Source organism: Thunnus thynnus, chromosome 15 (genome assembly GCF_963924715.1).
Source record: "Thunnus thynnus chromosome 15, fThuThy2.1, whole genome shotgun sequence".
Classification (NCBI taxonomy): domain Eukaryota; kingdom Metazoa; phylum Chordata; class Actinopteri; order Scombriformes; family Scombridae; genus Thunnus; species Thunnus thynnus.
The window spans coordinates 3959184-3973744 of record NC_089531.1 but is presented as its reverse complement, the minus strand read 5'-3'; the positions used below and the strand labels follow the sequence as shown (position 1 = coordinate 3973744).

Sequence of the window (14561 nt, the reverse complement as noted above, 5' to 3'; positions counted from 1 at the left end):
AATCCAACAATTAATCTTCCAGTTTGTGTCTTCATCGTCCTCCTCTCCCTCTTCTTGCATCATATATTCATCTCTACTGGCTGAAACTTCCCCAGTGCTATATTTTCAGGTTCTTTTCTTTAGATTTATGTGTATGTTTGCTTCACGCTGACATACAGCAGGTCTGATACAGAAATGATGATGAAATGACGCAAAGTCATGAAACCTCCACTGCTTCATTTTAGTTTTTAGGTCTGGACTTGGATTAGATTTCTCTTATTGTAGTTAAAATCAAGTCAAATTTATTTATGTAGCACATTTCATATGACAGGGGTAAATTCAATGTGCTTAAAAACAAGTAAAGATCATATGTGACAAAAATATATAACATTACATTAACATTACATATATAAAACAAAACAAATAAGATAAAACATAAAATAAGGAGATGTTACATATATAAAAACATATAAGCATATAAAATTAAAAGGTGAGAAGGTATTACAATAAGAGAGTAGGGTAAGAGGGTATTATTATTATCATTGTTAAAAGAAATAACAATAATACTGTTTCTAAAATGAAGGTTTTACCCATTAACCTAACTAAAAGCTTGTGAAAAAGGATATGTTTTTAGTCTGCTTTTAAAGGAAGACACTGTTGTAACAGTCCTGCGTTCATGTGCTAGAGAATTCCAGAGAGTACGACCATAATGGCTGAAGGCACCATGAGGTGATTTAGTATTTATTCTTGGTATAGTGAGGAGACCTTTATTTGATGATCTCAGGGGTCTGTCCGGCGTGTATTCAGAGAGCATGTTAACAACGTAGGAGGGAGCTAGTGATGAATGATAAGAAATATTTTAAAATCAATTCTTTGCTTTACTGGGAGTCAGTGAAGAGAAATTAAAACAGGAGTGATGTGTTCACACCTTTTGGTTTTGGTTAATACTCTGGCTGCAGCATTCTGGATAAGCTGGAGTTTATTAAGCCTTTGTTTTGCCAGTCCAGCAAAGAGTCCATTACAATAGTCTAGTCGACTGGAAATGAATGCATGAACCAACTTTTCAGAATCTGACTGTGACAGGAAAGATCTAACTTTGGATATATTTCTAAGATGATAAAAAGCAGTCTCAGAGATATTGGAAATGTGCTTCTGAAAGTTAAGATCAGCGACATGCTCACAGGGTTTTACCGACATGGGGAGTTAACAAAGAGTGAATCTGGTGCCTCAAAGCCTTCGGACCTGCTAAAAGAATCTCTGTTTTGTCTTCATTTAGCTGCAAGAAATTTTTGGCCATCCAATATTTAACTTCAGTAATGCACTGGAAAAATTGCAGTGCATTAAAGCTGCTGCTGAATCACTGCATATGACTGAGTTGTCTGGTTTATTGTCCTCTATCCACCAAAGTGCACATTAATATTGCCAACATCTCTGCTGTGAATACTGACATCTGATATGTCCGTTTGTCCGTTGCAGATGAGACTTAACTTCTTTGACTATATCTCCTGATTTCTATCTTTTGTTATTATTCAGTGTGCATAGATCAACTTCAGGTTCTGGGATTATCCATGATGGTACAACTGACCAACAGACTGGAGGGCACACATTAATATTAATAATACCTATTTCTCTCCCCCTCAGATTTTCACTTATGTCCAAAGTTTGTTTTGGCGTTTCTCCATCTACTTCTGCTTTAAGAGAGGTGATTGAATTTTTGTCCAATCTGCGCAATCAGCTGGGTAGCGCGCTATGTCCAATTCAACAGCGTGTGATACCCAGCTGGACAACGCACGTGCTGTCAAATTGGACATTGCGGGCTATTGACTGGGTTGCACACTATGATGATGCAGGATGATTGGATAGGTGGTGCATGGTTTGGATACTGGGTGTCTGGTAACTGGATAGGTGGTGTGCAGTTTGGGTAGGGTTTTGTATTAAAGGGCTACCCATAAATTTTCATTTTAGTTTTAATCTCATCTTCAGAGTATGTTATATTGTTATATATCTCATATAGTCTTTCCAAAAAAGAATAATTACCAGTTTAAAATCCTAGAAATATCATCTACTCCTTCTCCCTCACTTCTGACTGTGTGGACATACTGTGGATTTTGGCCTCCATCACTTCCATTGAAAGCACATTTGAAGGATCTTTTAACATCCAGTATGAACAGGAAGAATGATTACAGTGAGGAAAACCTCTTTCACTGTTCATATGGACACCTGACTGTTGTTTTAAGACACACTTGAAAAATTGTGAATTTGTCCTTTAAAGCCCCAGTCAATGTGTTTCTGATGGGAAAGAAAGAAAGTAGTTACCTTGGACATTGTTGTCTGTAGCTGGTGGGGCGTTGCCTGTAAATAAAGACAACATTAACACTACTAATAAACAGCTGCACTTATTAAAATTCAAAATATACATATCCATTTTTTAACTGAGGAAAGTGTGAAGTTCATGATTCAGAGTTTACAGACAGGGCTGCCTTAACTAATGATTTGACTTACTGACCATCTTCTCTTAATATGAGTCCATGTGTCTGATAAAACGTGGAGCTTTTTCTGTCTCTACATCCTTACTTTTGATTTTCTTTTTAAATGATCAGGATTGTTTGGTCTTTGGTCGGTTTGGTTTGTCTTTTGGTCTGTAAGTCTATATTCTTGCTGTGTTTACAGAAATGACTGATACCAGTTAAATTTGGTTTATTCAGACATTTGGGATTCCTTCATCATGCTGCCTCCCTCTGAGTCATTGTTGTAACATTATAAACATCTTTAGCACCAAAACATTTAACATTTCAAACTTTAAAAGAATCCATAGCAGAAAAGTAAAGCACTTACCTGTGGCAGCAGGACCTTCATCAAGTGGTTTACCTGTGAAAGTTAACACACACACAAAAAAATAGTTAAACTTTTTAAATAGTTAAACTAACTATTGTCAAGTTCATTGTACAGAAGTTACAGCCTGGCCAGGACTAACTAAAAGGATTAAGTTGCCGTCAACAAATCAGTGCTTCCTGGACTGCTTTCTATTTATTAATTATACTAACAAGTATTGTGTGATATATCTTATTCCTCTGTGCCGTAGAGCTCTGTTGACCTCTGTGGCTCCGTGGTCAATGAGTCACACCGCTGTACTGGGTGACATGTTCCTTCATCAACATGAACACACTGTCCTTTATTTTGACTCAATCCTGCACACACAGTCCTGCTGCCAGAAATACTCACAACAGTTCAAATGTGGATTCATTCACCGCTGAAAATAGTCCCCAACAAATACCCTATTTCCTCTGTTTGTTTGTTAAAAACTACAGTGACAAAATGACTGAGACTTTTTTAAAAACATGAAACTAAATATTTGTGAGCAGTTTTTAAGATTTATGTCTTCAGTAGGAAACAACGGGTGTAATGGCAATTTTCATTTTTCGATGTCCCTTCTTTTCCTGTTTTTCCAGTTTGCCATTAATACACAGGTAGGTTAGGTTAGGAGTGATCTTACGCAGATTCAAAAACAGATTTTCCAGTCGGTTGGCTGCCGTTTAATTTGTTGTTTTATTGAAGTATTTGTATATGTCATGAACATACCAGGTTTCTGTCCTGCCAGCTGTAGTGTGCGTCTGTTATTGGTCTGGTAAGAACTGTATGTGCTCCACCTGCCTGTGCCTCCCGTTTCCTGTCACCTATGCCCCTACATATGCAACCTTGTGCATCTAATGTCCGCCACCCAGTGTCCAAAATATTACTGCAAGTTATAACTAAACAAATGACATGCCAACAATCAATATAAATGGCTCCTGCAACAGGCTTGAGGTTGAGAGCCACAGACAAGGAGGGGAAGTTGAAAAGTATTGAGAGACAGACTCATCACTTTGTTGGTTTTACTTGTTGACAATAATAAATATATATAACACCAATCTTATCCTATAAGCTAAGTAACTGGCTGAACTTGTGATTTGACTGAACAGCTTTTAAAGAATCAATGTAATTTTTTTTTTAGTCTTTTAGCCCCAAACATTTTTATGGACAAAGCCCCTGAAGTCCAGAAAGAAGGTATTTTTTATTTTGTGGCAAAGAGATGTTATATTGTGTGCAGAAACTAATCTTTAATACAAAAATTTCAGTAAGAACAAGTTATTTAAAAAGGTGTGCTTAAGACAGCTTTATACCTCTACAGAAGCAAAGTTAAAGACAGTCAGGTCTCTAAATGGACACTTCAACAAACGTTACACCTTCTTACAAACAAGAAGGGTCATAGGATGATGTCACAGAGACCTGATGGTCAGTCAGTAACTTCAAACAAGGACATCCTTCAAATTTAGCTCAACTAGGTACCTGATGATCCACACAGTTTCTAAAACAGTAGGATTAATAAAAGTAGCAGTTTTTCCTTTATTAGGGCCCAAGCACCTAGCGGTTCGCTCACACTCTCCATTCAAATATATGAGTATTTTTCTGTGTTCAGCTGCAGTTACTTATTGTCTCACCTGACAGTACACATGTCAATCAAACTTTGACCAGGTCATGTGGCTTAAAAGTCTTTCCTTTTCTAAAAATAGACTTGATGAAAATTAGGAAAATAATTTGTTTTACACACAAACTCATCATGAGTTTTCAATTTACTAATTGAAATTCAAGTGAAAGGGCCCAAAACCTGCATAAGTTTGATGACACAGGTGTGAGCAAGACAGACATGTCTCACCCTGCAGAAAATGCTCATCCTGTCAATCACACTTTCAAAATAAAAGCACACCACACTTATAAGAAATATCCCTCATTTTTAAAAAGCAAAATGATCTTTTTCCGACGGACCAGAGTGCGAGGTCCCGACCAACGCTGCTTGCAGCTTTAATTATTAGGGCCTGAGCCCAAAAGGGGCAAAGACCCTATTGTATTTTGTGTGTTTGTTTCTTTCTTCTTCTTCTTCTCATTCTTTCTTTATTATTACGCCACTTCAACCCTTAATTTGACCCCCTAAACATGCTCAAAAACTCACCAAATTTGGCACGCACATCAGGTCTGGTGAAAAATTTGATAAAATGTAAAAATTATCCCCCAAAGTGCCAAAATGTGCTCTATAGCGCCACCTATGTATCTAATATGGCCGCCACGGCCCGTAGGAATGTCGTAGAGAGATCGAACCAAAACTCAATTATTCATCTCATCAAGACCTACAAATCATACGCAGATACCCCTGACCTAAATCCAACAGGAAGTCCGCAATATGCCCATCAAAGTACCACTTTGTGCCAATTTTGGACCCCCAAGAAACGCTATTTCCTCCTAGGGCGTTAATGGTATCGGCTTCAAACTTGAATACATGACTTATGACACTGTGCTGAACAAAAGTTGTTAAAAATTTTGTAATAACTCCAACGGTTTAGATATTGTAAGCCCTGAAAATTGTAGTGCCACATCACACCTTACAATGTAAACCAATGGGGAGGCAATCTCTAGGCATGGACTTTGAGTCAAACAAATGGTTCTGATACCTAAACTAAAAGTCTGACCACTTTGAAACCTGTATCAATGGATTGGCAACGAAATTTCCTAAAAAAAATGTGATTTTTAATGTAGGATTTGTCCAAAGTCATGGGATTTATCAGGATATTTCACAAGAGTGACATTCTCCTCTCCAACTGAGAGGGAGAGAGAGAGAATAGGAGGGGGGGATGGGTGTGGCGGTTGAATGGAGCTCATTGAGTGAGAGTAACAGTTTAGTGATAAAGTGCTGCAGAAAAATAAAATCAAAACTAAAATTTGTATCTCTGTACTGCAGTTTTTCCTTTATTAAGGCCCGAGCACCTGGCGGTTCACTCACACTCTCCATTCAAATATATGAGTATTTTTCTGTGTCCAGCTGCAGTTACTTATTGTCTCTACACACCTGACAGTACACATGTCAATCAAACTTTGACCAGGTCATGTGGGTTAAAAGTCTTTCCTTTTCTAAAAATAAACTTGATAAAAATTAGGAAATTAATTTGTTTTACACACAAACTCATCAAAAGTTTTCAATTTACTAATTGAAATTCAAGTGAATGGGCCCAAAACTTGCATAATTTTGTTGCCACAGGTGTGAGCAAGACAGACATGTCTCACCCTGCAGAAAATTCTCATCCTCGCACCATTGAGATTTGATGCTTCGTGATGACAGAGGAAATTGCTATAACTTTAGTGCAAATGCTCCAGTCTGCACCAAACTTTACATGTTTGATAAGACTCTCGGCCTGAACACGTCTACATGACAATATTCCATCAGTGATGCAAACTGGCTGACTAGCGCCCCCTACAAAATTTCAGCGAAGCAGCCCCAGCAGCAGGCAAAACAGTGGACAAAGGAAGTGATGTTTATCTCCTTCTTGCACTGTCTGAAAACAGCCTGGGTCTGAAGACATCTACATACCCGTGACAGAAGCCCTTCGGTTGCGCCGTGGCCCGACGTGCGCAGAGGCGCGAGGGCCCGTTCAACGCTGCTTGCAGCTTTAATTAAATACTTTGTTCTTGTTTTTGTGTTATCTGTCAATTTAATGTCTCGTCTGGTTTTTCAAGCTTCCCTTTTTACTTTATATCCCCTGTCCAGTAGTAAGGCTTTTTTTAATCTTCCCCTCAGACCTCAGACTGTTCCTTAAGGAGACCCTCATTGGGCTGAACTCTCGTCTGAGTCGTTGTCTGCAAGAATTAACAGACACGTTACTTTCTATAACGTACTGAAGCTGCTTTTCTACGTATCTCGTGATACTAATGTGCATTTTTGGCATTAACATTTACTTTATCCAAATTGCATAACACATTTTCTCATTCACCTCTCATAACATTTAGCCATGAAGATAGTATGTTAAGTTTTTATAATTTGGGTGTAATTCCTTTAAACATTTAATTTATCTCTTGCTGCCACTTGAAACTGTCAAAGCATGAACCTGCGTGGTGCAGCTTTCAATCAATCAACAGAAGATACTTACCAGAGACATCAGGGGCACGCATGTTGAGAGACTCATAAGACCCTGTGAAGAAAAGAAAATGCATTGAGGTTTGTAATAACTGCTTATATCCAATCTGTGTTTTCTGGACTGCTTCTGATTTATTTATTCTCTGAGGATACAACGGAAACTAAAGATAAAATGCTTTAAAATACTGTTTCAGGACCTGAGTCAATGTCTGCAGAGGAAGAGCTTTCTTTATGTTATAAATGATTATATATAATAGATTAAAGTGATGTAACATCACAACAGTTTCAGAAATTAACAAAATGTTTTGATGGTTTCCTGTAACACCATTAACACCAGCACCTCCTAACTTCACTTCCTGTTTGGTTTAAAACTTCAAAGATTAAACTCAGTCATCTATTGTTTTTTAATCTATTATTCAAATTATATGGACATTGGTGGGTGCAGAGTTGGGTAATATGGACAAAACACTGAAAACAAACATTTTTTACCATGTGATTTATAATTAATAATTATTTTAAAGTCAACTAAAACATAATGTTTGATTTTTAATAAATAGTAAAAGTATTTAAGGTCTCATGTTGGGCCAGACTTTGGTCATATTTAGATTATTAATTTAGACATAACGATTGTCAACCTTTTTCATATTAATAATATGGTGAGATAATCAATAATAAAATGATCTCATTATCAAAACAGTATTTCATTATGTAACACTGACATCAGAATCTGTACAAAGTCATGTAGCTCAGCAGCTGACATCATGTCTTCCTACAGGAAAACTTTTACCTTTCTCTTCCTTCTCATCCGCCAGGAGACGTTTGTTCACGTCTTCATCATTGGGAAGTTGTCGGGAGACACTGACTACACACACGCACGCGCACACACACACACACACACACACAAAATTAAAGACTAAAATCTGCTTTACTGCATTACGTTAATTTTTTACATGATCTTATAATATTCTCAGGTTTGTCGACATCACATGTGTGAGAGGAAGAAATCATAGAAAATCAACATAATGGTGCGTTGGCTCTGATCATTTATGGTGGTGTGAAAGCTGTCAAACCCTGCTGCAGACCAAACAACCAGGTTTTTTCCCCAAAAGCATCTTAAATCTATGACGAAATAGTAAAATCCATCTTATGAACCTTCTACAGTTTCAGAGGTTTGTTTATCTAAAAGCATCATAACTGACGACGCTCTTACAATCAAAGATGAACGAGTGACTCCTGAACACTCGCAGGAGGCTCAAAGCATCTTAAGAACCTACAGCAGGAATCAAAAGCCACATGTTTTATGTTAAGTTTTCATTGTTTTTGTTCGTTAAAGGAATATATAAAGGAAAACTAAACAAACCAACAAACACAAAAGTTAATCCAACAATTTAAGCTATAATATGTAATTATTCTGCATTAAAATGTCTAAAAACAACTAGACCTATGTTATATATGTTGTTGAGTTGTGTACTCACATTATCCCAAATGTTTCCAACAATTTTCAAACCCAGAGAAATCTGTAATTTTAATCAAGGTAAGGGACCGTTTCATTTGGTCGCATGTCAATGGCGTCATACCTCCTCTACCAAAGAGTAAACACGCACAAGATGCATACAAGGTAATACATCGGCGTTGTGGTTGTTCCACAGAAACTGTTATAAATTGACTTTTATTCAGTTTTAAGCCACATTTTCATGATAAATTTTGGTTGTTTTTAACTATATCTTTTAGCCGGAAGAAGGATTTTAGTCATTGGACGTCTGGATCTCAAGTTATCAGAGAAATAAACTGGACAAACGTTAGCAGCAGCTCAGCTAACAGCCCCTCCAGGAAGTCCGGTGCTCGCCAAACATCGTCGGAGAAATATTGATTTTTTAGGTGAAACAGCTTTAATTAGTATTTTTAACGATTTTAATCTGCGTGTACGTTTGTTTTCTGCAGAGGACCTCTGCAGATAATTCGGCTCCTGATAAAATATCCTGAACAATGAACACTGGAGTAATCTTATCCCGGGGAAGTTGGTTATTTAACAATGAAGACAACAACTCCCATGATCCCTTGCTACTTCACACCATCATCACACTCTGTCTTTTGTTATTGTTTTGATTGAGACCCCTAATGGCTGAAATTACATATTGTACATTTAATATGCTAGTTTGTGTCTTCATCGTCCTCCTCTCCCTCTTCTTGCATCATATATTCATCTCTACTGGCTGAAACTTCCCCAGTGGTATATTTTCAGGTTCTTTTCTTTAGATTTATGTGTATGTTTGCTTCACGCTGACATACAGCAGGTCTGATACAGAAATGATGATGAAATGACGCAAAGTCATGAAACCTCTGCTGCTTCATTTCAGTTTTAATCTGATCTTCAGAGTAACGTTAACGCAGCTAAATCAAAGTTTACTTTCTTAAAGATCCCCTCCAGACATGTATAAAGACATAAAAATAATCTATGTCTAATGATAATGTGTCCGATATAGTTTTTCCACAATAAAAGAATAATTACCAGTTTAAAATCCTAGAAATATCATCTACTCCTTCTCCCTCACTTCTGACTGTGTGGACACACTGTGGATTTTGGCCTCCATCACTTCCATTGAAAGCACATTTGAAGGATCTTTTAATATCCAGTATGAACAGGAGGAATGATTACAGCGAGGAAAACCTCTTTCACTGTTCATATGGACACCTGACTGTTGTTTTAAGACACACTTGAAAAACTTTAAAGCCTCAGTCAGTGTTTTTCTGAATAAAGACAACATTAACACTACTAATAAACAGTTGCACTTATTAAAATTCAAAATATAAATATCCATTTTTTAACTGAGGAAAGTGTGAAGTTCATGATTCAGAGTTTACAGACAGGGCTGCCTTAACTAATGATTTGACTTACTGACCATCTTCTCTTAATATGAGTCCATGTGTCTGATAAAACGTGGAGCTTTTTCTGTCTCTACATCCTCTTTGATTTTTTTTTTTTTTGTTTAATAATCAGGATTGTTTGGTCTTTGGTTGGTTTGGTTTGTCTTTTGGTCTATAAGTCTATATTCTTGCTGTGTTTACAGAAATGACTGATACCAGTTAGACTTCTGAAGGTGAACTGGTAATGTATGGCAGAGGCTCGTGTCCAGAAGGTCTGCCTCAGGTTGGTGATTTATGTCTGAACAACTGCACCTGTCCACTCAGTGGCTCCTAGCCAACCTACAAGAGGCCCTTCCTCCTCCTCTGTCTCAGCTTTTTTTACACTTTAATTTATTAATAAAGTTAAAGTTGGTTTATTCAGACATTTGGGATTCCTTCATCATGCTGCCTCCATCTGAGTCATTGTTGTAACATTATAAACATCTTTAGCACCAAAATATTTAACATTTCAATCTTTAAAAGAATCCACAGCAGGAAAATAAAAGCATGTCATCAAGACGTATACCTCTGAATAAACACAAATTTAACACACAAAACCCAAAAACAACTAAATTAACAAATTACAGCCTGGCCAGGACTAACTAAAAGGATTAATTTGGTATGAAAACAGCAAAAACAACAAACTGATCAAACTGAAAAGCATGAACCTGCGTGGTGCAGCTTTCAATCAGTCAATCAAAGATACTTACCACAGGCAGAACCACAGTGGCTGCAATAACCAGTACACCCTGTGAAGAAAAGAAAATGCATCAAGGTTTGTGTTAATGTGTTTGGGAACCTGCTTATATCTTATCTCTGCTTCCAAACATACATATCCATTTTTCAACTGAGAAAAATGATTATCTGAAATTAGTAACTTGCAGAACTTGTGGTTTAACTGAGCAGGTTTTAAAGAATCAATTTGTAATTTTTGTTTTTTTGACCCCAAACATTTTTATGGACAAAGCCCCTGAAGTCCAGAAAAAAGATATTTTTTATTTTTATATTTGCTTATGGCTTCAGAGACCTAGACGCTGATTTATAGATTGTCTACACATGACAAAACGTTCTCAGCTTTCATTTATTAAGTGTCAAATTACTGAAGTACACATTCTATGCATGTATTTTCACTTTATTTGATCTCATTTTAATTAATGTTATCAAGTGGGTTTTATTTTCTATCTTATGTTACAATAATGTTTTTACATGTTTTTATGTTCTTACATAAAAATTACATGCACTTGGTGCAACTTTGAAAACCCTTTAAAGAAGCTCTCTGAGCTTAATTAAATACTTTGTTCTTGTTTTTGTGTTATCTGTCAATTTAATGTCTCTTCTGGTTTTTCAAACTCCCCTTTTTGCTTTATATCCTCTGTCCAGTAGTAGCGCTTCTTTTCTGAGGCCCTTCCTCCTCCTCTGTCTCAGCTTTTTTTACACTTTAATTTATTAATAAAGTTAAAGTTGGTTTATTCAGACATTTGGGATTCCTTCATCATGCTGCCTCCCTCTGAGTCATTGTTGTAACATTATAAACATTCATTGCACCAAAACATTTAACATTTCAAACTTTAAAAGAATCCACAGCAGAAAAGTAAAGCACTTACCTGGGGCAGCAGGAACTTCAGGAAGTGGTACATCTGTAAATAAACACAAAGTTAACACACATACAAAAAACAAAAACAGCTAAACTAACTATTGTCAAGTTCATTGTACAGAAGTTACAGCCTGGCCAGGACTAACTAAAAGGATTAAGTTGCCGTCAACAAATCAGTGCTTCCTGGACTGCTTTCTATTTATTAATTATACTAACAAGTATTGTGTGATATATCTTATTCCTCTGTGCCGTAGAGCTCTGTTGACCTCTGTGGCTCCGTGGTCAATGAGTCACACCGCTGTACTGGGTGACATGTTCCTTCATCAACATGAACACACTGTCCTTTATTTTGACTCAATCCTGCACACACAGTCCTGCTGCCAGAAATACTCACAACAGTTCAAATGTGGATTCATCCACCGCTGAAAATAGTCCCCAACAAATACACTATTTCCTCTGTTTGTTTGTTAAAAACTACAGTGACAAAATGACTGAGACTTTATTAAAAACATGAAACTAAATATTTCTGATCTACGTCTTCAGTAGGAAGTAACGAGCTTGAAGTTGAGAGCCACAGACAGGGAGGGACGTTGACAAGTATGTAGAGACAGACTCATCACTTTGTTGGTTTTACTTGTTGACAATAAGAAATATATTTAACACCAGTCTGATCCTATAAGCTAAGTAAGTCTGAGCAAAGCTGTAACCTTCAAGTAAAAGAGAAGAAATAAAATAGTTACCTTGATGATTGTTGCGTCCACCTCCTCCTGTTAATAAAGACAACATTAACACATTAATGAACAGCTGAACTTATTACTACTCCTAAACTACATAACTGATTCTAAATCTGGAAAAGCCTCTAACTGAAGAACATCATGACTTGGGACAAAACAAACAGCTGGACTTATTTCAATTCCAAACATGCATATCCATTTTTCAATTGAGAAAAATGATTATCTGAAATTAGTAACTTGCAGAACTTGTGGTTTAACTGAGCAGCTTTTAAAGACTCAATTTGTGGTTTTTGTTTTTTTGACCCCAAACATTTTTATGGACAAAGCCCCTGAAGACCAGACAGAAGATATTTTTAATTTTGGGGCAAAGAGATGTTATATTGTGTGCAAAAAACAATCTTTTATACATTTTTTTAGTAGGAACAAGTTATTTAAAAGGTGTGTTTGAGTTTAGGATAGCTACTTAATGCTTCTAGTGCTTCTATAACATGGCCCTCAATTATTCATGGATGTCAAGTCAATGACATGGTCTGAAACTGTTTAGTCCCTCCATTAGATAAATCTATTGTCCTTTAAATTACACAGCGTTAAATTACACAGTTTGAACACTGATTTAATTTGAGGACAATCCCAGAGCAGTAGGACTTCAACTGTATGAAATTCAGAGGTGAAAATAAAACTTTATCAAATTTGATTCTCTCAGTTTTGAGGCGATGAGTGCAAGTTGCATGATAGAGAAGAACTATATGAATGTATAGTTCATTATATCTTTCCAACATGGTAACAACTTGTGTCCACCTCTGTCTCAGCTTTTTTTAAACTTTAACTTAACTTAAACAGTTAAATCTGGTTTATCCAGACAGGTTCATCATTCCTCCCTCTGAGTCATTGTTGTAACATTATAAACATCCTTAACAACTTGTGTGCACTGTATGAATGTTTTTCACATAATATGCTCAAACAAAATAAATACAACAATCTTTTGGGACTGCACAAATGAAATCTATATGTATAACTGAAGCATTTTACTTTTAGATGAAATATTAGCATTATGTGTTGTTCCACAGATCATATTGAAAACTAGAAACCGACTGTCCTGCTTTGTTTAAAAATAAATAAATGGCGCCACGTTTTGTTTACAACAGCAGTGACGAAGCATTTTGTATTCATTACTGCTCCGATTAGATTTTTTCAACAAAACACATAAAACTGCTTTTTCTGCTCCAAATTATCTCATTTCTGCCTGTTTGGATTTAAATTTCAGTTCAGCCAAATTCTCTAATCGTGACGTAAAAGACTCTGAGGTTCATTTCAGCCGCTGCATCAAGTATAAATATCAGAACTCTGCTAACTGTAATCTCAGTTTGTTCCTCTCACACAGAGCTGCTGAAGACGTTAACAGGTCTGATAAGAGACGTCATGCTGCTCAGAGAACCCTGGTTATACAAATAATTTATTCCTTTTCTGTGGCAGTAAACACAACACATGGGCCCGCTGATAACTAACTGTATTAAAAGCTGTATGATGTATGTATTATGTGCTGTATTATAAAGACATTCAGACTGATGACGGTAACATTAACATGATAAACCGCAGGGCCACAGCTACGTACTGACACTCCCTCACAGACACACACACACCTGAGAGCTTCTCGTAGTGAATGTGCTTCTAGTGACGGTCCAAACTCCGGCGGACACAGAGAGTCTGACAGCAGCTGCTCATGGCCGGTTATCTCTGACTACCAGCTCTACATCTGTTCATGCTACACTGAGCGGTGGTCAGTCTTAATCCACTCTCGTCAACGTCCCCGTACCTCCCGCATCACGCACTACGTAGCCACGAGGCCACGCCCCCTACAGTCATCCTGTGCACATCTTTTAAATATGCTGGGATGGAGGGAGCTAGCAGAGTTTGACTGTGTAGTTACTTTTTAAATCAAGTTAAAGACATAAAAAACAACTGTTAAGGAAATAGAGCTTTTCAATTGTTTGCTGGAAAACTTGCAGGAATCAGTTTCTTTTCTTAGTAGATCTAGTTTTTTTGAGGAATTAAATGTTTTACATATTTTCTTTTAAAAAGGATATTGAATAAAATATGGGAAAAAACATATCACACTCCACTGGTACCTTGTTGTTGAGAAAACACAATTATTATATATATATATATATATATATATTGCACCCACCAAGCAGCACGACAGCCACGATGATGACAAGGAGGAGCAGGAGGAGCACAACCACAATCACTCCAGCAATAATGCCTGCGTTGTTTCCTCCAGGAGGGTCAGGAAATTTATGATCTAAAACACAAAAAACATTTACATTAGTTTCACATTTAGTTCACTTTTAACATCATTAATATTTAGTTTCATGTGACTCAGTGTTGATGCATGGTACTAAAATGTAGACGT

The 14561-nt window shown here is 36.8% G+C and overlaps 1 protein-coding gene across 4 annotated transcripts in view; it reads right to left on the bottom strand.

The window, feature by feature from the left end:
- LOC137198238 (class I histocompatibility antigen, F10 alpha chain-like) overlaps positions 1-14561 on the bottom strand; it is a 150103-nt gene that overhangs the window by 17794 nt on the left and 117748 nt on the right. For 2 of the 4 annotated variants that reach the window (XM_067611946.1, XM_067611945.1), the window contains exons 5-10: positions 14337-14450; positions 12158-12184; positions 10534-10572; positions 7707-7781; positions 6933-6974; positions 2815-2847 (exon numbers count right to left, since the gene is read on the bottom strand). The exons of 1 other annotated variant lie outside the window; for it this stretch is intronic. In XM_067611946.1, the coding sequence (XP_067468047.1) occupies positions 2815-2847; positions 6933-6974; positions 7707-7781; positions 10534-10572; positions 12158-12184; positions 14337-14450 (330 nt within the window). The remainder of the gene's footprint in view (positions 1-2814; positions 2848-6932; positions 6975-7706; positions 7782-10533; positions 10573-12157; positions 12185-14336; positions 14451-14561) is intronic. One more of the 4 variants, XM_067611943.1, reaches the window with a different exon arrangement.